General features: G+C 37.7%; 2 protein-coding genes across 13 annotated transcripts in view; one reads left to right on the forward strand and one right to left on the reverse strand.

The window, feature by feature from the left end:
• Positions 1 to 474: 474 nt before the first annotated feature.
• On the forward strand, positions 475 to 11,794 carry tex11 (testis expressed 11). 6 transcript variants are annotated; one of them, XM_058797148.1, is made up of 29 exons: positions 475 to 598; positions 1,820 to 1,935; positions 2,145 to 2,229; positions 2,436 to 2,515; positions 2,658 to 2,738; positions 2,930 to 3,049; positions 3,226 to 3,306; positions 3,431 to 3,516; positions 3,673 to 3,730; positions 4,031 to 4,126; positions 4,222 to 4,303; positions 4,397 to 4,475; positions 4,568 to 4,719; positions 4,799 to 4,884; positions 5,300 to 5,437; positions 5,521 to 5,623; positions 6,337 to 6,461; positions 7,054 to 7,139; positions 7,267 to 7,320; positions 7,402 to 7,442; positions 7,535 to 7,621; positions 7,724 to 7,794; positions 7,931 to 8,047; positions 9,512 to 9,584; positions 9,689 to 9,838; positions 10,357 to 10,465; positions 10,577 to 10,697; positions 11,071 to 11,238; positions 11,592 to 11,794. In XM_058797148.1, the coding sequence occupies exons 1-29, from the start codon at positions 520 to 522 to the stop codon at positions 11,661 to 11,663; spliced, it is 2,796 nt and encodes a 931-aa protein (XP_058653131.1). In that variant the 5' UTR covers positions 475 to 519; the 3' UTR covers positions 11,664 to 11,794. The 6 variants fall into 6 exon arrangements, with proteins under 6 accessions (XP_058653131.1, XP_058653132.1, XP_058653135.1 ...); XM_058797149.1 differs by having other exon boundaries at positions 7,736 to 7,794; XM_058797150.1 differs by lacking the exon at positions 475 to 598 and adding an exon at positions 1,457 to 1,614.
• Positions 11,795 to 11,945: 151 nt separating this feature from the next.
• The window catches only part of dlg3 (discs, large homolog 3 (Drosophila)), a 90,313-nt gene continuing 75,441 nt past the window's right edge, over positions 11,946 to 26,817 (reverse strand). For 3 of the 7 annotated variants that reach the window (XM_058797141.1, XM_058797144.1, XM_058797142.1), the window contains 12 exons: positions 25,318 to 25,432; positions 22,674 to 22,850; positions 22,478 to 22,553; positions 20,781 to 20,810; positions 19,799 to 19,898; positions 17,566 to 17,607; positions 17,259 to 17,309; positions 16,508 to 16,609; positions 16,229 to 16,401; positions 15,984 to 16,093; positions 15,026 to 15,117; positions 11,946 to 14,902 (listed from right to left, as the gene is read on the reverse strand). In XM_058797141.1, the coding sequence (XP_058653124.1) occupies positions 14,796 to 14,902; positions 15,026 to 15,117; positions 15,984 to 16,093; positions 16,229 to 16,401; positions 16,508 to 16,609; positions 17,259 to 17,309; positions 17,566 to 17,607; positions 19,799 to 19,898; positions 20,781 to 20,810; positions 22,478 to 22,553; positions 22,674 to 22,850; positions 25,318 to 25,432 (1,175 nt within the window). In that variant the 3' untranslated portion in view covers positions 11,946 to 14,795. Of the gene's footprint in view, positions 14,903 to 15,025; positions 15,118 to 15,983; positions 16,094 to 16,228; positions 16,402 to 16,507; positions 16,610 to 17,258; positions 17,310 to 17,565; positions 17,608 to 19,277; positions 19,324 to 19,798; positions 19,899 to 20,780; positions 20,811 to 22,477; positions 22,554 to 22,673; positions 22,851 to 25,317; positions 25,433 to 26,817 lie in introns of all 7 variants that reach the window. The other 4 variants (XM_058797147.1, XM_058797146.1, XM_058797145.1 and 1 more) reach the window with 2 other exon arrangements.

Here is a 26,817-nt window from a genome sequence, read left to right on the forward strand (position 1 = left end):
TATTATTTTTTTTCATTTATTTATTTATTTTTTTTTGGGGAATCTACTTATAGCTAAGACATTTCTGGTCATGTTTTCCTGTTTGGCAGCAGAGATCTGACTTAGGTATTTCTTAAATATTATATTGGGCTAGCAACTAATGACCTTGTATCGTACTGTGAGGTGAAGTATTTTTAAATCTGGCACAAATGTATAAATATGCCTCTTTATTATTATTTTTATATTATTTATGTAGCAGACTTTAGGAAATCTTGTGTGCATCTCTCTGACCACATGTCATAGGGATCATGTTTGTTTTTTCTTTCTCCTGTGCAATCAAGCCCTCTGAACTGATCACATTTCCCTCAGGCCAGCACGGTGGCTAGATAAGACTCAGGCAGAAACAATTGCTGGAAGCCGAGCACCGAAAGGAGTGGGCTTTTAAGACATCTTATTTTTGAATCTAGTGCAGTGAACACAATAAGAGAGTCCACAACCGATTCTGTGTACGCAGCTTGAGCTCTTTCCTTCAGCTCAACAATGACCTCCCTTGTTAAAACAAAAACTCCAGCGTTATCAACACATACTTTCTTGAGGGTGAATGAGGTTCTAACTACCAGTAGGTGATGAATATTATGCTTAAACAATGCTATTATACCATAATGCCCAAATCTTTCAACAGGACAGAGTTGGCAATTCTGAATATACTGCAGTCGTGTATGCATGAAAAGAGTAGTTCAACATTTAACTTAAATGCAAATTTTGGCTTACATCTGTCCTTTAGCTGATATATTTTATATAGCCTAATAGTATTAATATTATTAGATATTTTAAACAGTGTACATTTTTATCTAATATCTGTTACTGTTATTAAAATGTGACCCTGCCTGGACCACAAAACCAGTCATAAGTAGCACAGGTATATCTGTAGCAATAGCCAACAATAGAGTGTATGGGTCAAAATTATCGATTTTTCTTTTATGCCAAAAATCATTAGGATATTAAGTAAAGATCATGTTCCATGAAGATATTTTGTCAATTTCCTACTGTAAATATATCAAAAATTAATTTTTGATTAGTAATATGCATTGCTAATTTTACAAGGACAATTTTAAAGGTGATTTTCTCAATATTTAGATTTTTTTGCACCCTCAGATTCCAGATTTTCAAATAGTTGTATCTCGGCCAAATATTGTCCTACCCTAACAAACAATACATCAATGGAAAGTTTATTTATTCAACTATCAGATGATGAATAAATCTCAGTTAAAACAAAATTTGACTCTTATGACTGGTTTTGTGGTCCATGGTCACAAATAATTGTATTTTATAATTTATTTTATTGTTTTATCACGGCAATAAATTAAATCTATATGTGAGGGAGAGGTGAATTAGAGAAAATGCATAACCGTGTGTGAGACACCACCTTGTGGCCATACAGTAGAATTACATTCGCACTGCAGCGCGTGCGTGTTTTTTGGCGGCGGACGGTCGCGAGGGGTCGTGTTTCTGTCACTGACACACACAAAATACTGACAAAATATATTCGACCGTTTTAAATTACGTTACTCGACTTGTGTATTAAAATACACAAACCTGACCGTAATATGGAGCAGTTTGTTGTCGATGTAAAAAGTAAGAATCTATTTTGTGGAAGATATGTGGCAGTTAGCTCTGTCAGGGATTACGCTCGTTTATAAAATAACTGATCTCTTATGGATATTATTGGTAATTTTAGCACTATCTGTTGTAATTATTTCAGCTTACCTTGTCATGAAGTGATTTAGCCCAGCATGTGAAGCTGTTTTGTGTTTGAAGACTGACTCTGTCTCTTTCACAGACCTGTCAGAGAAACTTCTCCACAGACAGATCGATTCAGATTTGGACGAGGTGATTGAAACTCTCTTCAAAGCGATTTCAACTCTAGATACAGCAGCAAAACTACAGGATTCACAGGTGTGCAATGCCCACCTCAGTTGAAATCTACGGAGGCCACAAGAAATCATGTGTGATTTTATTTTCTGTCTTGTTTTGTCGCTATCAGGTCTTTTTCTAGTACTTTCTCGTTATCTTGACATACCTTATTTTTTAAGAGACACAAAGCTTCTTAAAAATGAGGTAATTATGGTTTAATCTTTAATCAACAATGCAATTGTTTTTTGTAGTTGGAGGAAATCGCCATACAGCTGTGGAACTGGGCAGTGACCAAACGTGTTGGCTCAACTATTACAGAAGAGCAAAAGGCCAAAGGTCTTAGTCATTTTTCTCTGTCTGTTATTGTATCTGTTTATTAATATATCTGTGTATCTGCCAATCATCTGTCTTTCTGTTTTGTCATATAGATATTTTATCTTGTACCAACAAAAGAAAGTTTCAAAGTCTATCTCCAGATGTTTGCACAGATGTCAATTACTTGATAAACTACTAATTTGTTTAACTCACTGCACATGTTTCAGTGCGCCATGTGGCATGCAGACTTCTGTATTTATGCGGGCCTGAGAACCCATCAGAGAATATTGTTCGCAGGCAGATACTGGTTTGTGAAATCTGTTTTTGTTTTTATCCATTTAGCTTGTATAAATTCCAACAGTAGATTTGTTCATTTCAGTCTTTTTGCATTGTTTCTGGCATATTTTATTACTGTGTATATTACTGTAACTCTAAAATATCTTCCTCAGATGGCAAGTAAAACGGGAAGAACATGGCTTGATTGCAAAAAACCCAAAGTTGCTGATGATTTTTTGAGCCTTGCTGTCAATGTACGTACAGTATGAATGCAATCTCGCTGTGAAGACAACAAAAATAGACTTTGCATGTATGCAAAAATAAATTCATGAATAAAATATAATATACATGCAGCCACTGTAAATTGGAACATTGAAAATACCCATGATTATTATTCTAATTTAGTGACTCTGAGAATAAGAAACTAAGATTGATACTTTCACAGAGCCTGGAGACTCTTTACAGCAGACTCACTTCCCATGGAGATTGTGCAGAAGATATAAACACACCAAAGGGAGACATAGAGAAAGACCTGCTGCGGGTTTTGTCATATCAAGCTGAATCTGTGAGCAGAGATCGCTTAGCCTAAAATTAATGTCTGAATACTCTTAAAACCACTGGATCAAATGTGCATATTTAATGCGTATATTTAGATTTAGCAGATTATTACAGTGATTTTATTTACACAAAAATATTTATGTTTTTTTTTCAGATTGAAATTATTTTCTGTTGTCTCAATAGGCAGTTTCTCAAGAACAACATCAAGAGGCAGTGTCATGCATACAGCGATGTAAAGAAATGCTTCTGCGTCTCCCTAAAGAGGTGGAAAAAACTGTTGTCATCAGCTTGTCAAGTGGTGGCATTGCTTATTTTGGTTTGAGAGAGAGATTTAGAAAATACAAACTATTAAGAAAATAACAACACTCTTTTGTGAAATTTCCTTTAGACTGGCTATCTCTCTTTCATGTGTTACAACTTTGGGGTCGACACTTACAGTCAGGGAAAGCATGAAGAGAGCACATTTTGGCTAAGGTAGGGATATCTGTAATATGTATTGTATATACAACTGTTTTGTATTTTAACATATTTAAAAATTTTCATTTAATTTTTGTTACTACAGTATGATTGGTAATACTATAATTAAGTATTTACACTGTTCCTTAAATGTAAACTTTTTCTGCATTTCAGCCAAAGTTATGATATAGGCAAGATGAATGTGAAGTACTCACCAGGATCAGAGATGCAAGTAAGAAATATTAGTCAACACTGAAATTATCAGCTAGATATATAGTGGGATCAAATATTTGACCACCAATTAAAAATTTTGATCACTGTAAATTATTGTCATTTATATAAATGTTTCAAATGATCAAATAAGGATCATATAGAGTTAAAAAGTAATGTTCATTCACAAACAATGACATTTAATGTCAAAGTCCAAACTCTGTTTATTTCCATGTCTAAATTGAATCCCAGATTTTCAGTGCGGTCTCAGATTTTTTTGCATTGCCTGAATGCGTTGTAATCTTACTTCCCATTCCTCCAGGCCAAAGTTTTGAGACTTCTTGCAAAAGTTTATCTAGACTGGGACTGTCAGAAGTACCTGGAGAAAGCTCTTAATGCTGTGAACTTGGCTAAAAAGGTAAAGAGTTCCTAGTGCAACCAGATCTTGACAAAGCAGACCATCAGATTGGGCTGTAGCACACACATTTGGTCGTTTCATTGTCTTCTTTTCAGGAGCATATGCAGTTGTCAGGCCTGTATCTGAAGATTCGTATCTTAATTAAAAGCCGCAGCCCAGATGAGGCAATAAAGTCTGGTGAGCCTGGTATCTCTGCTGAAACTGCAGTTTGAGCATAGTATGTTTTCTACCCCACAAATGTGTCCCTTAACATGTTCCTTCCCACGTCAGGGCTGTCAGAGCTACTAGACTGTGAGGTTCCTCTGGAGGTGTGCTTGAGCACAGTAAAACTGCTCGTGGAAGAGAACAGGTATGATCGCTCATCTCTCTCTAAACAGGCACAAAAAAATCGTCTTCTTGAAATCTGTGGTTGACAAGGCCAGGTATATGTTGTTGTTTCAGGGAGTCTCTGGCCTTTGACTTCCTGAAGAGGGTGTGTCAGCACTTTGAGTCGTCTCCTGAACTGGGCTCTGCTCTGCTCATGCATATAGAGCTGCTGCTGCAGCGGGACAAAGAGCTGCTGGCCAAGCAGAAGATTGAGGATGCTATCACGGGTAATTTTCATTCAATATTAGTAACCGAGAATGTGTTTCATGTCATTACTGAATTGTGTGTTTAATAATTGTTTTCTAGGACATTACACTGGAAAACAACTAGCACCTCAGACTCTATCATCTCTCCACGTTCTTCTGTGGGATAGAGCTTCCAAAAACTTTGAAGTACTACATCAGTTTTATGTGTTTAAAATATATTTTAAAACCTTTTTAGAAATGCAATAAATACTTTGGATTGAATAATCATTTAATTACAAATAAGAGTACTATTACCTCCACTGGAAACATTTTATCATACGCTATAAACATGTCTTATAAATATTTTATACAATATGTCTTTGCTGTCAATTTTTGGTCAATTTAATGCATCCTTGCTGAATAAAAATATACATTTCTTTAAAAAGAAAAATAATACTTCCCCCAAACTTTTGACCAGTAGTGTGTATAAAAAGATTTCCCTGTGTGATTTTGTGTGGATATGTTTTTCTTTGTATAGTACTGTATAGTTGCAGCATGAATCAAGTAGAGCTTGTTAGTTTGGGTTCAGTGAGACAGCTGTTATGTTTGTTGTCTTGCACAGGCCAAGAACTATTCTGAAGCTCTGGAGTGGTATAACTACTCACTGAGCTTCTACAGAGCAGGCGAGTTGGATCAAAACCTTGCTAAACTGCAAAGAAACCGATCCACCTGTTTCCTGCACCTGCATCAAATTGAGAAGGTAACATTTCATTACATGGACACAAGTTTTCATACATACACGTCTGTTGTGAAAGTTGCCACATTGTTCAATTCTTGTTGAAGGCCAAAGAGGCTATAGAAAAGGCAGCAAGGATTGATCCAAGCAACATTTTCACACAGTTCAACATCTACAAAATCGCTGTACTGGAAAACAATGCAGAGAAAGGTAATGGAGAGGATGTAAAGTCACACGAGTGTCTGAAGTGTCTCTGTAAAATAACCAGGGGTCAAATGATCATGCAAAACCTACGCAGAAGCAACAATTTTACAGTTGCCAGGAAGAGTCATGGAAATTAATAAAACATTTTGGCTGGAAAGTAATTGATTGGCTACAAATTGATCTTTGATTTGTACAATAATGTGTAACCACGTTGATACTTTTTGTCTGGAAGCATTAAGCTAAATTACAAAAGATTTTTCAAATAAATGCTGAATTTTCTATTTCTTGAAGAATCCTGAAAAAGTACCATAGCTTCCACAAAAATATTAAACGGCATAACTGTTTTTAACATTGACAACAATAAGAAATGTTTTTTGAGCAGAAAATCACTGACTGATTCCTGAAGGACCATGCGACACTGAAGGCAGGAGTAATGTCTGCTCAAAATTCAGCTTTGCCATCACAGGAATATATTACAATTTAAATTGTATTAAAATAGATAGCAATTGTTTTAAATTGTAATAATATTTCGCAGTATTTTCACTGTATTTTGATCAAATTAATGCCGCCTTTTGTGAAAATAAGACACTTTTTTCAAAAAGATTAAAAAATCCTTACCGACCCCACATTTTTGAATGGTACAAATGGAAATCAGCCGCAGAAATCACTATAAGTAAATAAAAATTGATGTGAATGTCTGTCTTTAATGTGTTAATAAGCTGCCGTGGCTCTGAGAGAGATTGGCGCTTTGGCTCAGAATCCGGTCACCAGTGAGGACAGACTGCTAGTGACTGAGAACGCAGCTGCAAACCTCCTCAGCCTGGCCGCACAGATCGCCCTCGAGGTTGGCCATATTATACCAGATTCTTATGACTTTTCTCTCACCATTTATCCTGTATATTTCAACACAATAATATGTGAGCCTGGACCAGTCTTAAGTCGCTGGGGCATATTTGTAGCAATAGCCAAAAATATTTTGGGTCAAAATTATAGATTTTTCTTTTATGCCAAAAATCATTAGTATATTAAGTAAAGATCATATTCCATGAAGATATTTTGTAAATTTACTACTGTAAATATATCAAAACGTAATTTTTGATTAGATATATGCATTGCTAAGAATTCATTTGGACAACTTTAAAGGCGATTTTCTCAATATTTTGATTTATTTGCACCCTCAGATTCCAGATTTTCAAATAGTTGTATCTCGGCCAAATATTGTCAGATCCTAACAACCCATACATCAATGGAAAGCTTATTTATTCAGCTTTCAGATGATGTATAAATCTCAATTTCGAAAAATTGACACTTAAGACTGGTTTTGTGGTCCAGGGTCACATATTATAAGACAGCAGTCACTGTGCCTTTTTGTTGGGTTAATAAGCCATATAATTGTCGGTACCTCGGAAGTATTTCAGCAGTATTTTTCACCACAGCATGAGCAACAGGAAACAGCCGTCAAAGCCCTAGAGAGTCTGTGTGAGCACTCACAAGATGTTACTCATATCCTCACTGCTTTGAGGTCAGTCATACATTCATTTTGACCTTTGACCCTAAGTTTCAGCCCATAATGCTTATATCAGCAGCAAACAGGAGCACATCAAGTATTTCTGCTATAGAAACATAATTTCTTCATCTTTCTTTGTCAGGTGTTTAGTACGACTTGTTCTTACAACAATGGAAAACATCAGTGAGGAAATCAGGTTAGTAGATCAGTGGTGCAGTGGCGCAAATTCAGCAAAGCTGCATCTCTATCTATCACATATTATCTGTTATTAAAACAGGAATGCCAACTTGGATATCCTCTTGTCATACCTAAAAACAGGTACATTTACCCATAGTATTTCATTACACTTTGTTGTTTTAATCAGTCATATTTCTCCACGCTGATTTACTGTATGCATACTGAATTTACAGCTCTTGAAAAATTATCACAAATCAGCCATGTTCATGGCAACGGAGCACAGCAGCATTCAGAAGACGCCAACTGGTTCAGGAGAATCTGTACTTTATTCCTAAACCTCCAGCTTTTGAGACATTTATCTATTTGTTGGTTGTGTTTGATTGTATGTGTGTTGTGATGAGGTTGTCTTCTTTAACTGTCAGCGTGGAACTCAGCCCTGCAGTGTGAGCACAGTCCTGTGAGGATGAGGGATTTCTTTCTTCTCTCCTTCCAGGTAAGTTCAAGCACAGTTCCTCTTAGTAGCTGTAGGCTAGTTCATAATCACATTAACGCAAACCCACATGCTAATACCGTAGCTGTAGTTAAGTGTAGTTAAAGCGAGATGTGTGATGTGCTGTCTGGCTGGGCAGCTGTCGCAGCTGTGCGCCCCAGACCGAGGCGTGTTGATGGGGCAGAAGACGTGTCTGCTGATGGCTGCTGCTGCATCTCTGGAGATCTGCAGGAGCTCTGATCACACTGAGCAACAGGTGGATCGCTCACTCATTTTTAGCAGTTCATCACTTCCACCTGATTAAACAATAACCAGGAGGCAAGAAGCATTTTGCTTGCTTTTTAGAGACAAGGTGGAGCCTTGAAACTTGACACTGTATAAATTCTGAACATGGACTGAAGTTGTATGTTTAAAAGCTCATTTCAAGGGTTTTCTAAGTGAAATTCCTCTTTGCTTTCTTAAGCTACAAACTCTTCACATCAGTGGTCTTCAGCCAGATGCAGTGTCTCACTAGTGGGCCTCTGTACTTTCTCAGCATTACTGAGTCCAAGGCCTCCCATTGTCCACAACACTATTAAGAGACCCAATACTCTATAAATTAAATTTCTGGATTCCAGAAGTTGAACATTCTTAAAGGGATAGTTCACCCAAAAATATATGAACACAAAAGAAGATATTTTGAAGAATGTTGGTAACCAAATATTTGCTGATAGCCATTGACTTCCATGGTTTTTTTTTTTTTCATATCGTGGTAGTTAATGGCTACCAGCAACTGTTTGTTTACCAACATTCTTCAATACATCTTCTTTGTGTTCAACAGAAAAAAAAGAAACTCAAACAGGTTTGGGTTTCAGGTCAGGGTGAGTAAATGATGATAAAACTGTAATTTTTGGATGAACTGTCCCTTTAAAGATTCCCATTCATTTTAACCAATGATTTTCATTTGTGATATCCAGGACAAGGGATTAGGAGAAAGAACATTTTTTTTAAATAGATATTTTTAACAATTTCAACCCCCAAAAATATTGCTGGCGTGTAATATTTATGCATTTGTTTAACTAGAGAAAAATGTATTATAAAAATCATTATAAAAAAGCCAATCGAGTTTTAATCATTTATTAATTTAATAATTTAATGATTTGTCCAGGCCAAGAAATCACACTTTTAAAATTAGGCAACATAATTAATACAAGTTTTCCCTGGTTCTTCAAAGAAAATAAAAACAGTTGTTGAGGTGGTGAATTAAATGAAGAAATATCTTACTTTTTAGTTCATTTAGCTCATTTTAATGCTTGTTTTGACCTATTATTAATCATTTTATGTCCAATTGTGCCCCCTTGGAAGTTTGCCTGACTGTCTGGTCACTTTTCTAGGGGTTGCAAAATTAAAATATTATTTTTGTATATGCAATATTTACATAAAAATACAATTATTAAATATTCATATTCATATACATTTATTTATAAGTCTAAAAAATTATTATTGATTATTTTAATACACTGACAGCCCTTCATTTTGTTAATGAAAACAAGCATTATTTCCAGCAGAAGTACAAAAGCAAATATCAAAGCCCATGAAGGGGGTTCTCAATATTGTTTTTGACAATAGGAGACCTTGAAGTTCGAAAGTTTTGACAAACAAGTTCTCTGATCTCAGTTTTTCCTTATTACTATGACTAACCAGCAGAGGGCGCAGTGTGTAATATCTGCTGTGCTTTCAGACTGAGCTCCTGACCCAGACTCTAGAGCACATTCAGCTCTGTAAAGAGATCTGGATGACCATCAAAGCATCAGGTGTCACCTACAATTTTCATTCTTTTACAAATATCAGATTCTACCTGTTTGCCCAGAATGACAAGGATCTTAATCGTCTTTCTGGCACATTCTTTCCTCATTAGGCACTTCCTCTAAAGACAAAACAGAAACATTATTGCTGCTCTACGAGTTTGAAGCCCGGGCCAAAATAAATGATCCAAAGCTTGAATCTGTGCTCGAATCAGTTTTGGAACTGGATTGCATTGAGACCAAGCTGCTAGAAATGATCGCAGGTCAGATTCTAGATCCATAACGTAAAAGAATTACGTATTTTACGTGTGAATATACACTACCATTCAAAAGTTTGGGGTCAAGATTTTATTAAATTTTTTTGAAAGAACTGAATACTTTTATTCATCAAGGGTGCAGTACATCGATCAAAACTGACAGCAAGGACTTTTAATGTTACAAAAGATTTTTATTTCAAGTAAATGCTGTTCTCTTGACCTTCTTATTCATCAAAGAATCCTGAAAAATTATCACAGTTTCCATAAAAATATTAAGCAGTGTGTTTGTTTTCAACATTGATAGTAATGTTTCTTGGGCAATGGCTGCTGAAAATTCACCTTTGCCGTCACAAATAGATTACATTTGAATATATTTAAATAGAAAACATATTTAAAATTGTAATAATCCTTTACAATATTTTTTGCTTAATATTGAACAAATAAAAAATCTTACTGACCCCAAACTTTGGAACTGTATGAAATGACATTATAAGCTCTGATGGTTCTGTACTTTGTGTCTACAGTCCTGGCGATGGAACCACCAGCCCATTTCCCTGTTCTGTGTAAGAAAGCACTGAGGATCGCCTTGTCTCTGCACAGAAAACAGCCACAGGTTGACCTCGCGCACTGCAGGTCTGACTAGCCGAGCGTAACTTACACAATGAATTTAGCACACTGATAGATAACAAAAGACACAAAACTGTTCCTCATATGACACACTCCTTATACATGTGTGTGTCACAGTAACTGTTTACACAGCCTGATTCAGCTGACCCTGCCGAGCGGCGTGTCTGAGGTGCAGCCCTGCGTGCTGGAGGAAGTGTGGGGCTACTATGAGGAAGCTCTTTCCATCATAGCAACCGCAGTGAGTTGGTTACTGTGACTCAGCAGCCGTCACACACGACCCGCTGCAGCTCAGCCCTGCAATTATCCCCATCTTTGAAAGAATCTCCTCTTTCTGTCAATGGGCTTTTAGTTATGCCTCAGTTAGCAGATGCCTCCATTCACCAGCTTCTTCCTGCCAATTTGGATGCTAATTTGAAATCTCGCCTGTGTCCTTTATCTTGAACTAGCGTTGCAGAAAACTTGCATAAGCATCAGGGTGCTATTCTGAATTCGTGACCTTCACGACACCATCGATATGAAATCGCATTATATAATTCCGCAGCTATTATTATTATAGCATCTGATCCATTCCTCCATGATATCATTAACGGACGTCTTGCTTTCTCACACAGCCCGAGGACTTTCCAGAACTGGAGATCCTGTGGCTGCTAACCCGAGCGTGGAATACGGGAATCCTGCTCTACAGTCTGGCTCAGTATCCCGAGGCCGAGAGGTGGTGCGGGCTGGGAATGAGCTTCCTGAAGCACCTGGGCTCCCTGCAGGACAGCTATCATTCTCAGGTAACGCTGCAGGAGGCCGACGGGCTGCTCTACAGCTGCTTGAGCGCCCGACCCAAAGCGCTGGATTTCATTTTCATGTTTCATATTCTCCTTGCCTCAAGTCAGGTGCGCGAGCTGCTTTTTTCGTCACCTCAGTAGGAGGTTTAATTAGAGCAGCAGGGTTGGTTACAGCTGTGTGGGTCGGTAGTTAAAACAACATACAGTAGTTCAGCTAGTAGTTTAAATGTGCCATTTGGCAAGAATGAATTCAAGAATTCACAAGATAATATTCAATAAAAACATTTTGTTCATGTTGTTTGATAAAAGAAAACATGGCAAGGTGTGAATAAAATACATGAAATGTGTCTCCCCAGATGGCGGGTCTGTACAGTGAGGTGTTGGACAGGCTGGATAAAGCAAAGAAGAATCTCATTATTGAGGAGTGAATGATGGCGGCTTCAGTCGCAGATGGAGATCTCAGGTCTAACGGCACGTGTTTAATATGTAGTGTGAATTTCTGTGCATGTTTTTGAGAAGCTAAGAGATGTAAAATGCATCTGAGGGGTTTGTTCGTGCGGTTATGAAATGGTTCATATATTCATTTAATCTGAAATATTTTTAGGCAGTATTATTTTATTACCTGTCATCCGGTTATCTGTTTGAGCTTTTCTCGGTTGACTAGTTCAAAACATCTGCATTGCGATACAAAACAAATAAAAATGCATGCATTGAAATTGTAACAGAGTCACATAGTTTATTTCCAAACAAATAAACTCTTGTCCAGTCCAAAAAAAGAAAAAAACAAAACGAAACAAAAATAATATTAATAATAATAATCGGTAGGACTGTGTTCCCTCCTGACCAGGATATAAAAGAGCAGTTTTCCTTGTGTCCTGATGGGTTGTACCACCTGTAATCATGGGGAGGACACTACTGTACAATCAAAGGGTTCATATTTGCAAGCACTTACTGCACAGGTGTGCTGTCACATCAAAAACTCATAATCACTCAAAAAGACAAATCAGACCCAATCCCTCCCCATTTCACGCTCGTGACTTCCGGAGCAGAGACCCTCATTAGTACACCAGAGCTGCACTGATTCAATCCACTTCATTAGAAATATAGTACAATGAATCAAAATTCTTTGGGCTTCACCAACACGGCTGACCGGCATCAACGGTGCGAACAGTCAGCTGCTTTTCTGCTCGTCACCTCAGAGGACCAGATCTATGCTAATATGAGTCATTAAGCTCCTGGTTTAGTTTAGTATCACTCTATGGGTTGCTGTCTGCATGTCTTTTTATATATATTTATATATATATATATATATATATTTATATATATATTTTACATTTGTTTTTCATCTATACACTCAGACAAGTTCCACAAGATATCACAAGTAGACAGGCCGTATTGTAGGGAAGCTGGTTCCCGACTCACTTAAAAAATGTTCTGATAGGCAGCTGAAGATATTTTTTCTATAGAGAAATACCAACGTTACGGCACATTTGTATGGAAATTAATCTCAGAATAAATTCAAAGTTTACTTACCTGACATTTGTGATTTATAAAACATGTTTGTCCCAGTTGTATCACACATGCATGAAGCACAAGTGAGGGGGATATTTACACTTTACAGCTATCATACCCATTAAAACAGTCTGTAAGCAGTTTATAAATGGCTCTGTTCCCTTCGATTATTCCCTGAACTCTGGTTTTGACACAGGTATGACAGCTGATTTCGCAGAGACGCTTGGCAGGTGATCACACCTGTTTAGAAAAATGCCTGCAGGGCGGGGCGGGGGAAGAGAGTGGGCCCAGGAACTTCCCTCGCTTCCTGCGGGATCCAGAAAGAAAGAGATTCGAAGGAAGTACTGTACTTCTGTATCCTGTGCAGTCGCGATCCCGTTCTCTCCGGCTGAACCCAAGGGCAACCACAGACATAGTGCTTACAAAGTGTTTCAAATAAAAAAAGGACTAAATATTTAGAATACACAAGTATAATATATCAGCATGTCTGGGTGTTCAGTTAGAGGAGAGAAAATCATCCCTTTGAGTTCATAATCTCTCTATTCCATCACAATATGATCGCGGCCCTTTAGTCGTGTAAAAAAAAAAAAGAAAAAGAAAAAAAAAATAGTAATTATCCATCAGATTCCTGAGCTCGCCAAGCTCGCCCCGGCACAAGGCTCAACACAGTGGAGTAAACATCAGCCCGGAAATGAAGGAGCAGAAGAAAAAAAAAATCGTTTAAAAGCTGTCATTACAAAGAACAGATTTAATCAAACCATCGTCGAGTTCTGGGGAAAACGGTCAATTTCAGGCTCCACTAACGCTTTAATATCAAGAAGGACATCCAATACAATTATTGTCTTGATTCTACCCGTTTTAAGGCTGCGCTCCTGGGCAGCTAACAGGACAGTACCTTGTTACCGTTCAGTCTGAAGAGAATATAGTCATGGAAGGCAGAGGAAGTGCAAGTGGGCTGTCTGCTTTTCAACAACTCCAATGGCGGCCGAAATTGGATTTTGCTTAAGACAAAAAAAGCTTTGCAAAAAAAGGATTTCACAGAGGTAAGACACTTAAGTCTATTGCACTCACAAGTTAGGCCTCCAATAGGATGACGGGAAACTCACAAATAGCACTAAAATCGAGTCTCCCTCTAAGCACTGATAGGTTGAATATTGTGTCGTTCCCCCTCCCCCCCCCACGATTGACAGGAATTTGACAGAAGCATTTATTCATCGTAAGGCAGTTTGGTGGTCTGCAGAGAGCCCAGTTACACCTCTCTACCTCCATCTTTAATACAGAGCAGCTAAAACCACAAGAAAGAAAGAACACAAAAACCCAAAGACAAGTAAATGAAATCTAACAGCCCTCCGAGTAGACAATTCTAGTGAAGTGTAAAATGTGTACCGTAATATGTAGTAAAATCTCTCCGTAGGGTTTTTATTTTCCATGTGATTTCAGTAATATAAATGTATAGACTCAAACCCCGTTTTCCATTTTGTTCTGCTTCCGAACGCGTCGCCATACAAACGGCCAGGCAGCCGATCAAGTAAAGCGAGCTGGTTTGTGAGTTCTGTTTTGAAGTTTATCCGTTAGAAACACGAGCAGTGACGGTACCATCAGCAGGTTTGAACTGTATCTAGTCCTCGTAAAAAACCTCGCACAGCATCCACGAACGTCTTTTTTTCCATGAAATCGAATGAACATATACAAGGTTCCCGCTCGTGCCACCATCTCCAACTCCCCGGCTCCCCGTTCTCGCTTCGTTGAGACATTCTCATCTTCAAGTCCGTCCGAAACGCACGAAAGGATTCGCTCAGGTTTCCCTTTTTTGTTTTACATGACAAAAAATTTCTTTAGGAATGGCATTTCCAATCTTGAATGGAATTGCTGAGAAACTCATGCAGGGGTGTGCACAGTCACAGTAATGGTGATAAGACGTCTTTCAATTGAGGGTAACATAATGATGACACTAAAACTTGATATGAAACATATCAGTGAAAGGAGGGAAAGGTGTCGGGTGGGAGAGGGTGCGGGGGTCAGGTGGGGGCTCCGTGGAGGCGGCGAGCTCAGAGCTTCTCTGCGGACGGGATCCAGATGTAAGGGCCTGACTGCTCCTCTATGATCAGCTTGATTTTATTATAGATCTCATCTAGTGAGTCACCCTGGACTATGGCTGTGGAGACAGAGAGAGAGCAACAGTCATTCTACAGCACACTGTTAAACAGTAACAGAGGGGCTGGACTAAAAGATTCCCTCTGGATACAGTTAAGAGAAATCACATGATGGTGGGGGTTACCTGTGAAATACTCTCCAAACTCCTGTTCAAGCTTCATTGCCTTATCAAAGACTTTATTGGCTTGCTCGTATGTCTGCCTCTTATTCAATTCCCTGATAAACACAAAGAAGTACATTACTTATTTCACATTGCATAAGCACATGCATAGAATTATGAGACAAAATGTAGATAACTACCATTTAAAAATTGTAAAGTATTTTTTGTTCACCAAGGCTGCATTAAAAACAGTAACTTTGTGAAATATTATTACAATTTAAAATGATCTATTTTAATATATTTTACAATGTAATTTACTCCTGTGATGGCAAAGCTGATTTTGGTAACACTTTACAATAAGGTTCATTAGTTAACAACATTAGTAAACATGAACTAAGAATGAACAATACTTCTACAGCATTTATTAATCTTAGTTAATGTTAATTTCAGCATTTACTAATGCATTATTAAAATCACAAGTTGTAGTTGTTAACAGTAGTTAATGCACTGTGAACTAACATGAACAAACAATGAACAACTGTATTTTCATTAACCAACATTAACAAAGATTAATAGTGTAATAAATGCATTGTTCATTCATGTTAGTTAATACATTAACTAATGTTAACAAATGACACCTTATTGTAAAGTGTTAACCTGATTTTTTTAGAAGCCACTACCTCACGATCCTTCAGAAATCATTCTAATATGCCGATTTGCTGCTTAATAAACATTTCTTCTTAATATAAATACTTCAAACAGTTGTGCTGCTATTTTTGTTGTTGTTGTGGAAAGCAAAAAAGCAGCATTTATTTGAAATAGAAAAATGTTCTAACATAAATATATAACCTTCAAATTTAACGCATCCTCAACGCAAAAAAAAAGAAAAAAAAAAATGCAAAGAAAAACACCGAACATGATATACATGACACCAAACTTTTGAACGGTAGTGTATACATAATTTACAAAATCTTAAACTTACATTAGGGCCTCCACAGATTTTGGCTTGATGAAAATGGCAATTGGATAAAGCTGTGCTTGCTGCAGCCGCTTTATGGCGTTCCCAGACACATCCAGGATACAGTGTTTTCCCTACAAGAGGATTAAAGGAACCTTTTCATCCCATGTCACACTTTCACTGCACACAGTAATTGCCACAGGGAAAATATTTAAGGATTAAACAGGAGTTCAGATCCTCTGGCATGTTTACACTAGGGAGTCACTGACCCTTTCAGCCACTGCCCGGACAGACAGGATGCTGGTCCCGTACAGATTCTCATTGAACTGGCCGGCCTCGATAAATTTGTTGTCCTGAATGTCCTTCTCCATTTGCTCCCTTGAAGCCACAAAGTGGTAGTCCTGCCCGTCCATCTCATTCTCTCGTCGAGGACGAGTTGTATCTGAAAAAACGTGTGCATGTCTTGTGTTACTTTTACAAGTACTGCTAAAACATTTGATGATAAAAATGTACATGCAGCCAGCATGGCCTTTTCTTATTACACTCACGTGGGACGCAGGATCCAAACTTGTGGGGAAACTCTGAGATCAAGTCATCGTTTACTCTGTCCTTCATTGGACCCAGGATAATCACAGGCCTTGTGTAATGGACTGAAAAGAAAGCCAAATCAATGTTGGTCAAAAACTTCCAGCCTTGAGAATAATTTCTTGGCCTTCCTCATGGAGGACATATCATGGAAAACAGGATTTTTCTTTCTTTTTTTAAATACGAGCTCCCTCCCCAGTCCACACAGACCATTTAAGAAAACTAAACTGCAAACACATCATTTACAAATGGTCACATTATTGGATGACGTTCATATTTGCATATCAACTATTGTTTATTCAACACCTTGACCCACCCTAATGAAAAACAGCTTTAGCTATTGCACATACACTTCACGTTAAGAAATAAAGGCATCATAAAATAGGTTATTTACATATACAAATCCTAAAGCAAAAACAGTCTGTTTAACTGTGATCGTTCACACTGCTACATCAAACACAAACACACCCAACTTGTGTCATGTATACTTGAGCAGAGAAAAGTAGATTGTAGCTTGACCGCACAAAAAAACTAGATCATAACTGCGCATGTAAAATGCAGCAACTAATCCAAAAAACATAACTGTTGGAATTTGTTGTGTGTTGACATGTGGGCAGTGAAAACCAGGATTAAGGGTCAGAGTAAGACTGGGAATTGGTAATGTAAAACTAAATTACAACCTTGTAAAAAATATATCAAATTCTGAATACTTACTCTCCTGTCGAATTACTGGCTCATATGATAGAATTGTGTCTTCCTGACCCTCTGCATGACGGGAAAAGATAAAAATATCCGTATGAAATATGAAGGTTTCATTTATCATCATTCAGTACAAAAACAATCCACTTGAAATACCACTGGAATGAACTTGTAGATGACATGACCATAGCTATGAATCATTTTTTTAAGCATTTAAAGGATAATAGCATGACACTGATCAAAGGGAATTCTGCACCTCTGCAGAATACTTTGCTACAGATTTAATGCAGTAAGCACAAAATGGATGTTTAGAGGCACTTACTGGAGCTGCTTTCACTGTCGCTGGTGTTGGACGTCAAGCATTCTGTGGATGTAAGATGAGTGAAGTTTAGAAATGTCACAATGCACATTTTCGCCTATATATAAGATTAATAGTATATCCAGCAGAGCTCGGAATGAAATTATACACCCTCCCGTACCATCGTGCCAAGAATAGAAAAGGCTGAGTGAAGAGAGGAAAACAAACAGAGAGAACTTTTGGGCACTTAAATGGCTGCCGTTTCCTTAGAAGGGAAATGGTAGGATGAGGCAGCAATTGGAAATTAAGTATTTCCTTTTCCTACGACCCTAGTGATCTTAGATTTCGTGCTGAGCGTTTCCTATGACCTTGCCAGTGCTCGGTTCATCAGACAGTGATACTGCTCCTCATGCCAAAGTAAACAAGCCAGTGTTGGATTCCTTACAGGAATCAAATTACAAACATCCCTTAGATACAGTGGCAACATGATTAAAACATTAAACACTAAACACGCACTCAATCCTGCCCAGTATGAGCTGACTCTAAAGACACTATGGGACCTCAAGAAGTCTGCTGTGGATTCACTCTCCCTTCAGTGTATCAAATGGCCATCAGATCGTTGATTTAAGAATATTTGTGTGTGAATGATTTATGCGTTTAAAAATGGTCATGATCATCACCTCAGATCATGGTTTGTGAGTCTCTTGCTGTGCATTCTTTACTGATTTTTATAAAGTAAACGTAAGAATAACTGTTATATTGTTAGTAATTTTTCAAGATGAATATTTACTGGATGGAATTAACTTAGCATTACTTGATTATACATACATCGTTTTGTTTTTTAGAAAAGCCATGTTACAATGTATATGATACAATGAAATATGATACACCAGGCTTTTAAGAAACATTTATTTGTACCTCTCTCTCAATCATTGTATTGCACTACATTATATGTTTTAAATGCAATAAAAACTTCTCAGCTTTGATCATAAAACTAAGCAAATATCATCCTCAAAATTATTAGGAGAGAGTGACAATATTTATTTGCATTTTATGCAAGTAGTCTGTTATAAAGATCTTGATTTACATTATAAGCTACCGGAATTATCTTTCCTTTTTGGTCATAAATATCAGCATCTGCACCAAATTGCATTATTTTTTATACTTGTGTATGAGCTCCATATTTTCACTGTCATACTGTACGAGCTATAAAAGCCTGATGTATCAAACATGATATTTAACAAAAAAAAGGCCATTTATTTATTTTTGTCTAAGGCTCAAACTGTTTACAGGGTTACATATTTCAAAATGTAATCATTTGTACTTCCTCTGTAATTGCTTTGTTTTCACGTGGGCCATACAGATTATTGGATAAAGTTAACCAAATGATAACTCTCTTTTTAAGCATGGTTTTAGCAAACTCACATTAGGCCTGGCTCTATATTGGTACGTTACACCCACTTTTCACCTTCTAACAGACACGATGGATATAATCAAGTCCTTCACTTTAGATGCTAAACATTTTGTTTCACTCTGAAATGTGTCACTAAAATGAGTTGCGAACTGCAAATAATGTGTGCTTTCAAAAAGCAGATGACTATTAAGGTAGAGAGGAGATTCAGTGAGAAAGAGAGAGAGAAACAGAAAAAAAAAGAATAATGTGTGTGTGGTGTGTGGCACAGCCGGTTCAGTTAGCTCAGGGAACAGCTGCTTGACAAGAGGAACCACACACTTACTCAAACTCTTTGATCCATAAAAGTCATCGCTTAACCCTGGGAAGTCCTGAGCGTCCCGACAGGTGAAAGCAAGAACAAAGAGAGAGAGCAGAAAGGAAGAAGAAAGAGGTTAGTGAGAGGCTGGGAGAAGAGAGGTGTTGCACTCTCGAGGGATGAAGCAATACTAACATCACCTTGCTGTGCGATGAAAGATCTGGGTTGTCCAATTGTAATTTAAGGGGCTTCCCATGCAGATTCACCAGTAACAAAATTATAAAGTTCAAATGCTGAAGGGAGCAGCTCTAAACAGCTCTGACACTGATGGATGTTCTAGCACAGCGTTTGAGTGTTAGTGCAGCCTCACACCTGTGAGAAGTGCTGAGGTCCCCCTCAGAGCGAGACAAAGGCCAGAGAGGCCCTGATTTGCTCTGTTTCCTCACAGAAAGGTCAAGAGCCAATCAGAAGCCGTCTCCAGGGTGAGTGACAGTGACAGGATGAAGCATGAAGGACAGAGTCAGAGCCCTCGTCACGCTCATACTCACGTTCAGTCTCCACCAACTCCTGCACTATATTCTCCTTGCTCTTGTAAAACGGGAACTTGCGTGATAGGTTGAAGCTTTTTTTGCGCTTCACTTTGACTGGCTGCGTGGAGACGAGCCGATGGTGGGGGAATGGGGATGAGGAATGAAACAAACACAAAAAAAACACAAGAATGGGTTTCAATGTAATTCACAGCACGCATGCAAAAATAAAACCAAAGATGAAATGGTCACACAAACAAGAGGGGATAATGAATTTAAACAACTTGGATGCTACATTCAGAAAAAAATGTTTTAAAGTTCATTTTAAGTTTTGACATTTTAACTGTGAATGTAACAGAGGGAATACATAACAGAACAATGAAAGACGTGAAATATCTTCATTGCACAAATTGCAGAAGAAAATCATGGGTGTCAGCGGCAAAAAAAAAAAAAAAAAAAAGGTAAAAGTGAAGTGTGCAATTTCTTTTGTTAAAATACTTTTTTTTTCTTCCGCTTAAATGTGCAGAGTCAACTACACCACCATTCAAAAGTTTGGGCTTGGAAAGATTTTTCATGATCCTTCAGAAATCATTAGAATATGCTGATTTGGTGCTCAAGAAACATCAATGCCGAATACAGCTGTTAAAATAAAGATAATTTTTTTTCACGATTATTTGAATTGAAAGTTTAAAAGAACAGCATTTATTTGAAGTGGAAATCTTTTATAACATGATAAATGTCTTTACTTCCACTTTTGATCAATTTAATGTGTCCTAAAAGTATTAATTTATTTGAGAAAAAAAAAATCATACTGACCTCGTATTTTTGAATGGTAGTGTACAAGTATGCCATATGGAGACTTTTTATTTATTTCTTTAAAGAAAGTACACTGTGTACGTTCAAAACATTGCTATTTGTTTGAGCATCCTGACCAGTCCATTACACACTTCACCCTTAGAAGTTTAGTTCACCCAAAAATAAAATCTGGTCATTATTTACTCACCCTTATGTCGTTAATTCTGCCAAACATCTCCTTTTGTGTTTAATGAAAGAAAGAAAATTATACATGTTTGTAATAACATGAAGGTAAATAAATGACAACTGTTATTTTCGGGTGAACTACCCTTTTAAGATACAATAAAGTGTTTCTCAATCCTGGTTCTAGAGAGCCTCCAACAGTCAATTCAGGTCATAAGCCCTATTCGGACGGGACTGTTTTACAGGGAGTCGTTAGAGAAATTTGTTTCACAGACATACTTTGCTATTTAATCCTGTCTGAATCTGCCACGTTTGTGTTTTTCTCACATAACCTCTGTAATAATTCCAGAGCAAACTACCTACTGTTTTTCGGCAAACTCTGTGATCCTCTGAGAAAACTAATCCTGTCCAAATGTGAATGTCTGTGATTGCCGACAATTTGTTTTCAGATCAGGACAAAACATCTGATATGTCGAAATAGATCTTGCATTAGTGTGAATGCAGCCTATTAGCCTAAAGCTGCCACTGTTTATGATCTCATAATGATAATAATAATAATAATAATAATGTCTCAGTAGCATTCAAACGGCAATAATGCTGAGGAAAAAAGAAAAACCCACAACTATGATTGTCTGTAAACTTTCGGATACTTGAAGCACTCTCAGATACTTAAAGTACTTTTTGTTTATCACTTGTAATTGTCTTTTTCCCCCTTTATTACTTTATATTTGCTTGTATGTTTTGAAGCTATATTTAGTTAAATTCTTAATTTCTTAAAAATTCTTAATTTTAATTACTTTAAAAAGTAGCCTGCTTCTATAATTTAATAAAAATGCACAAAATAAATTTGATATAATCATGATGCATCGTGATATTGAATTGAATCTAATCGATGGCATGATAATCGTAATCAGATCGAATTGTGAAACCAGTGACAATTCACACCCCTACCATGAACGCTCTTACTTCTGGCAAAGAAATAAAAAAATAAAATCAAGAGCCAGATCACGTAAACTGTTAAGACTGGCTACTGTAATATCAGTCAGGTAAGATAACTCGTCTTCATTTCTGCATAATGTTTTAATTACATATGTACCTTTACAAAAATTAAACATGGTTTAAAAAAAAAAAAAAAAAGTTAAATTAACCACGGCTTTGCTATACTAGCCATAGCTGAACTATTGTATTTGTAGTAAAACTGGTTATACTAATGTTAATCAATCCAAATGACTACACACAATGCACGCATACAGAGCACGTGATCTATGCAACGCCCAGGTGTACAAAACTGACCCTCCCACCTCTGTTATAAACACGGAGATGTTAGTCCCGTCCGATTTGGTACATGAAAATCACAGTTGTCGGGTGATAAGAATCTAAACTCAAACGCAGTTTAGAAAACTAGTCCCATCCAAATAGGGCTATAGAGCACTTTACTAATGAGCAGAAAAGGTGAATCAGGTGAGGGAAACATCAGAAATGTGAAGTATTGGGGGGCCTCCAGGACCAGAACTGAGAAGAATTGATCTAACCATCATAGCTGATTATGATGGCACAGTGCATGTTTGTAATTGTAAGCTTTTGTTTGTGTGGCTGTGAGAAATGAGATTCTCAGTAACAGGAGCCTCCAGGATACTATGAGAAGCCACCAAATCCCACACTCAGGGGAAGTGGGGCAGCTCCCATGAGCCGGTCACAGGAGCAGGAGGACGACTCACTCACCCTGTTGGACTCAATCATGCCCGTCCTTGCGTGGAACTTGACTGTTTTTAACCGTGCACGCTCTTTCTTTTCCACCCTGTGGATAAAAAAAAAATATATATATATATATATATACTGTATGATTGGCAATGAACACAACTCAATTACTACAGGGGAAATGCTGTAATTCTGTCTGGGCTTGTTGGCAGTACTGTACCTTTTCTTGCTTGGTATGACCCCAATTTGCTCACTCTCCCCATGGGGTGTAACCAGCCGTGCCTGCCACCACTCATCATCGGAGGCATTGATGACATGCAGGATATCCCCATAGGAGAAACTCAGGCCCTGGCTAGGGAGGCAACTGTCCCTGGTTCTATCGTAGTCAAAAAGAGCCCTGGGAAAACCAAAAGAAACAATACATACATCAACAGTGCACTAGAAGAGTGAGTATTCAGGTTTCATTGTAAAACATCTGTTGTGTTTGATTAAAGGACGGGTGTGGGAATACACATACACAGACAACAGTACATCATTGGACATCTGCACCTTTTTGTTGTTTAAATTTGTTTAGCAGATGCTTTCTCACTAAAAGCAACTTACAATACACTTCCTACCAAAGCCACAGCAACCACTTTAGAAATATATATGTACATCCTCCCACATTTTGCAAGATTAATTTGAAATTTACAGCACTGTTCAAAAGTTTGGGGTCAATTATTTAATTGTTTTTGAAAGTCTCTTACGCTCACCAAGGCTGCATTTAATTGAGAAAAAAAAAACAACAACAAAAAAAACATGAATACGGTCACATTTTATCACAATTTAAAATAACTATTTTAATATTTTTATAATGCAATTTATTACTGTGATGGCAAAACTGAATTTTCAGCAGCCAGTGCCACTACTCAGCGTCAAATGATCGTTCAGAAATCATTCTAATATACTGATTTCATGCTAAAGAAACTAAGAAAATTTCTGATTATCAAAGTTGAAAGCAGTTGTGATGCCTAATTTTTTGGTGGAAACAGTGATACATTTTATATGATTCTTTGATGAATAGAAAGTACAAAAGAAAAGCATTTATTTGAAATTTAAATATTTTGTAGCATTATAAATGTTATTTTGTAACATTTTTTAAATATTTACTATCTCTTGATCAATTGAAAGTGTCCTTGTTGAATAAAAGTAAATCTATTGGGCAAATGTTGCCACTATTTTTCTTATTGTTGCTACATCCCTGCACAGTCAGTCCCCCGGATCAACCTGGGGTTAAGCACAGAAGGGCACAATGGTGATGGAAGATCCACATAAAATCATGAGAGAGAAACCAGATGGCAGATGACGCTGAGTACAGAAACACAGTCAGGCATTGTTTTCTAAGCTGAATGTTTTTACCTTGTCAGACAGGTAAATCCAAATGAAAGGAGCAAAACCAGTGGAGCAAGTCTTCCGGTTTTTCTACATACCTTTCTCTTAGGACACACTAATTACAAGCCCACCGAGACACACACATAGTTTGCTACACAGCTAAACTGAGGACAACATCGGGCCTGTTTTAAGATGGAGCAGCGCAGGGTGGGATCAGCACTGACTGACACACCTGTACCATTCTGACACACTTATCTCATCACTTCATTCGCAGGAATGTGAAAACGCCTTGAGATCTCACACTTAACATTAACACGTGTGGTCAACTGACTCATGAACCCGCAGCAGCTGAACGCTGTGTTGAGCACAGCTCACCTTAGGTGCAAGCCATCATCAGGAGGCCACACATTCATTAGGTGGATTATATATTTATTATGCACATAACTATAATATGGAAAGTTAAAACTATTATCAGACATTGATCATTTCTTTAGAAGACATCAAAATGTCAACTGCTTTTTAATATGAGATCTTATCATTAAACCTAATCAATGGCTGGTAGTTTTGCCCATTCATTTTGGGCAAAATGCTCCATTCTCTCAGGTTTGATGGGTGCTTCTCCCAGCAGTTAGTTTCAGATGTTCATTTGGATTCAAACTCATATAAGGCCACTTCAGAACACTCCAGAGTTTTATTTTCAACCATTCTTAAGTGTTTATTGAGGCCTGTTTTGGCTCATTATCCTGCTGGAGAACTCTGGACTTATGACTTGATTACAGATCTCTAACACAGGGCTGAATGTTCCGCTCTAAAAAGACTTGACAGACCTCTGATTTTATGATGCCATGCACAGGTTCAAGGTATCCAGTGCCAGAGGCAGCAAAACACACACCAAAACAAGAGTCTTCTTGCATTTTCTACCATGAAGACCATTTTCACTCAGATGGTGAGAGGTGGTTGCAAACTGTTGCACCTTGGATTTGTTTTGTAGATTCCCTTGGTTCTTTATATACCATTTGCTGGACATTCCCACTGCCATGTCCAGAGACACTGGTTATAGTCCCATAAATGAACCCTAAACTTCTTTACAGTGAGCACTTCTCTTCATTTAATCTGGTTGAATAAGTATAGAATACTTACCATAAAGTTGTAAACACTGGTGAAATTATTCAGGTAAAAATTATAAAATTTCCAAGAATGCCAATAATATTATCCAGGAATTTTAGGATATCTTTTACAAACAAAACTGCATGTGTTGATGATGAAAATGTATAATTGAACACTTTTTAGCAATAAATGGTGCCTCATTGGTATTAAATGCAAGAAAACTGATACTCAACTGCTGAAAACATGCCTTGATTATTTTAACTAGAATTTTACTTGTATTGTCTGTTTGATTGACATGAAGATTCCACTGATCGAAAAAGAACTATTGCGATATCTATCAAATATCTGTAGAAGTGAATGAACGAATTCAAGGATGAAGAGGATACCTGACGTAGAGGGAGCGTTTCTCACTGGTGCGGAGGGAGCCGGAGCCAGAGCTCATGCTGCTGTTCATCATCTGCTCCCTCAAGTCGTGGATCTTGGACTCAAAACGACTGTATTCTGGAAAGAGACAAGGCACACAATCCGTCAGCAACACCTATATTTACAGTGATATTCTGGGCTTTGCTCCAGGTTTTATGAGTGGATGTGCTTGTAGCGCAGGGCAGAGAAGGACAGCTCAGCAGCTTATTGAGAACTGATTAATGACCTGGAGAACAGATGGATATTAATCATGTATCTGCATGAGCTATACGCTAATATCTCCTGCCAGATAATTAATTATGCATATTAATTAAGTAGAACATGCACTATTCAGTATAAAGGAATGAAAACCTCCAACAAACGTCAGGACCATAATCATTTTTCACAGTGAACAAGGCTCTCGTTTTAGGGAGCAGCACTGAAGCATGATGGCCAATTGTTCGGCGGGCTTTTAATTAAACGTGTACACCTCTGCTGCAGTGTGGTCAGGCAACTCAAAAGCTTAGCAACCGAATTACACACTGAAATGCACGAGCAAACAAGGATAACGCATAGCCAAGGAAAGACTATTGTTTTCTTAAGCACTGGGATTTACCTTGTAAGTTCAATATAGATCATCCTTAAGAAAGACTTTATGATTTTAACCTGCTTTGTAACCTTGTATCCAAGGATCTTCCAAAAAAACAGAACCTGAGGCAGGAATTCCAATTTTTATGAGAATATGAGAACTTGAAAACTCATAATGGCAGTAACTCCAAGTCTAAAGCTCAACACAAAGTCGAAACTTGGACTTCATTGTCAGCAGAAACTGCGCCTGCAGGGAGCGCTTCTGTAAACGCCCTGTCTATCACAAACGGGTTAACAACATGCTGGAATGACAGGGCAAGGTAAAGTAACCTGACACCACCTGCCTGTAACCAGGGGAACACCCCAGCAGAGAGGTGGAAGGAAATGGCTTGGCAAACTTCTTGAAAAAACAATTATAGCAAAAAAAGAGAAGCTAAATATACTGCATTAGAGAGAACCTGGTTTTCAATATAAAGCTTATTATTCTAATTAGACATCAATAGCTTCAAATCCACTGCACTCATCTGATAAAGAATAAAGCAGAAAGTAAATTCACCCCACTGGTCAGACACTCTACGGGTAATACAATACACATGACAGACGACACAGACAGCTGGGTCCTCTCAGCCTGTCAGACACGCAGTTCACAACATTCAAAGGCTAATGCTAAAGCGCAAGGTCTTCGTTAAGTGTGACCCGTCAACACAAGATCTGGGGAGAATCTGGGCCAGCTCTGCCTCACACTCACATGGCCTCACTTGCCTTCATTATGTGCAGGGCTTTTATTTTTGGGGAATGGGGATTGGCTGCAGGCTGCTTCTTTGTCAATGCAGTTATATAATATTGCAGCCATGTGCTTTCAATGTGAAAGCATGTATAGGGACTAGGTTATGATT

This window comes from Onychostoma macrolepis, chromosome 14, assembly GCF_012432095.1.
Source record: "Onychostoma macrolepis isolate SWU-2019 chromosome 14, ASM1243209v1, whole genome shotgun sequence".
Lineage (NCBI taxonomy): Eukaryota > Metazoa > Chordata > Actinopteri > Cypriniformes > Cyprinidae > Onychostoma > Onychostoma macrolepis.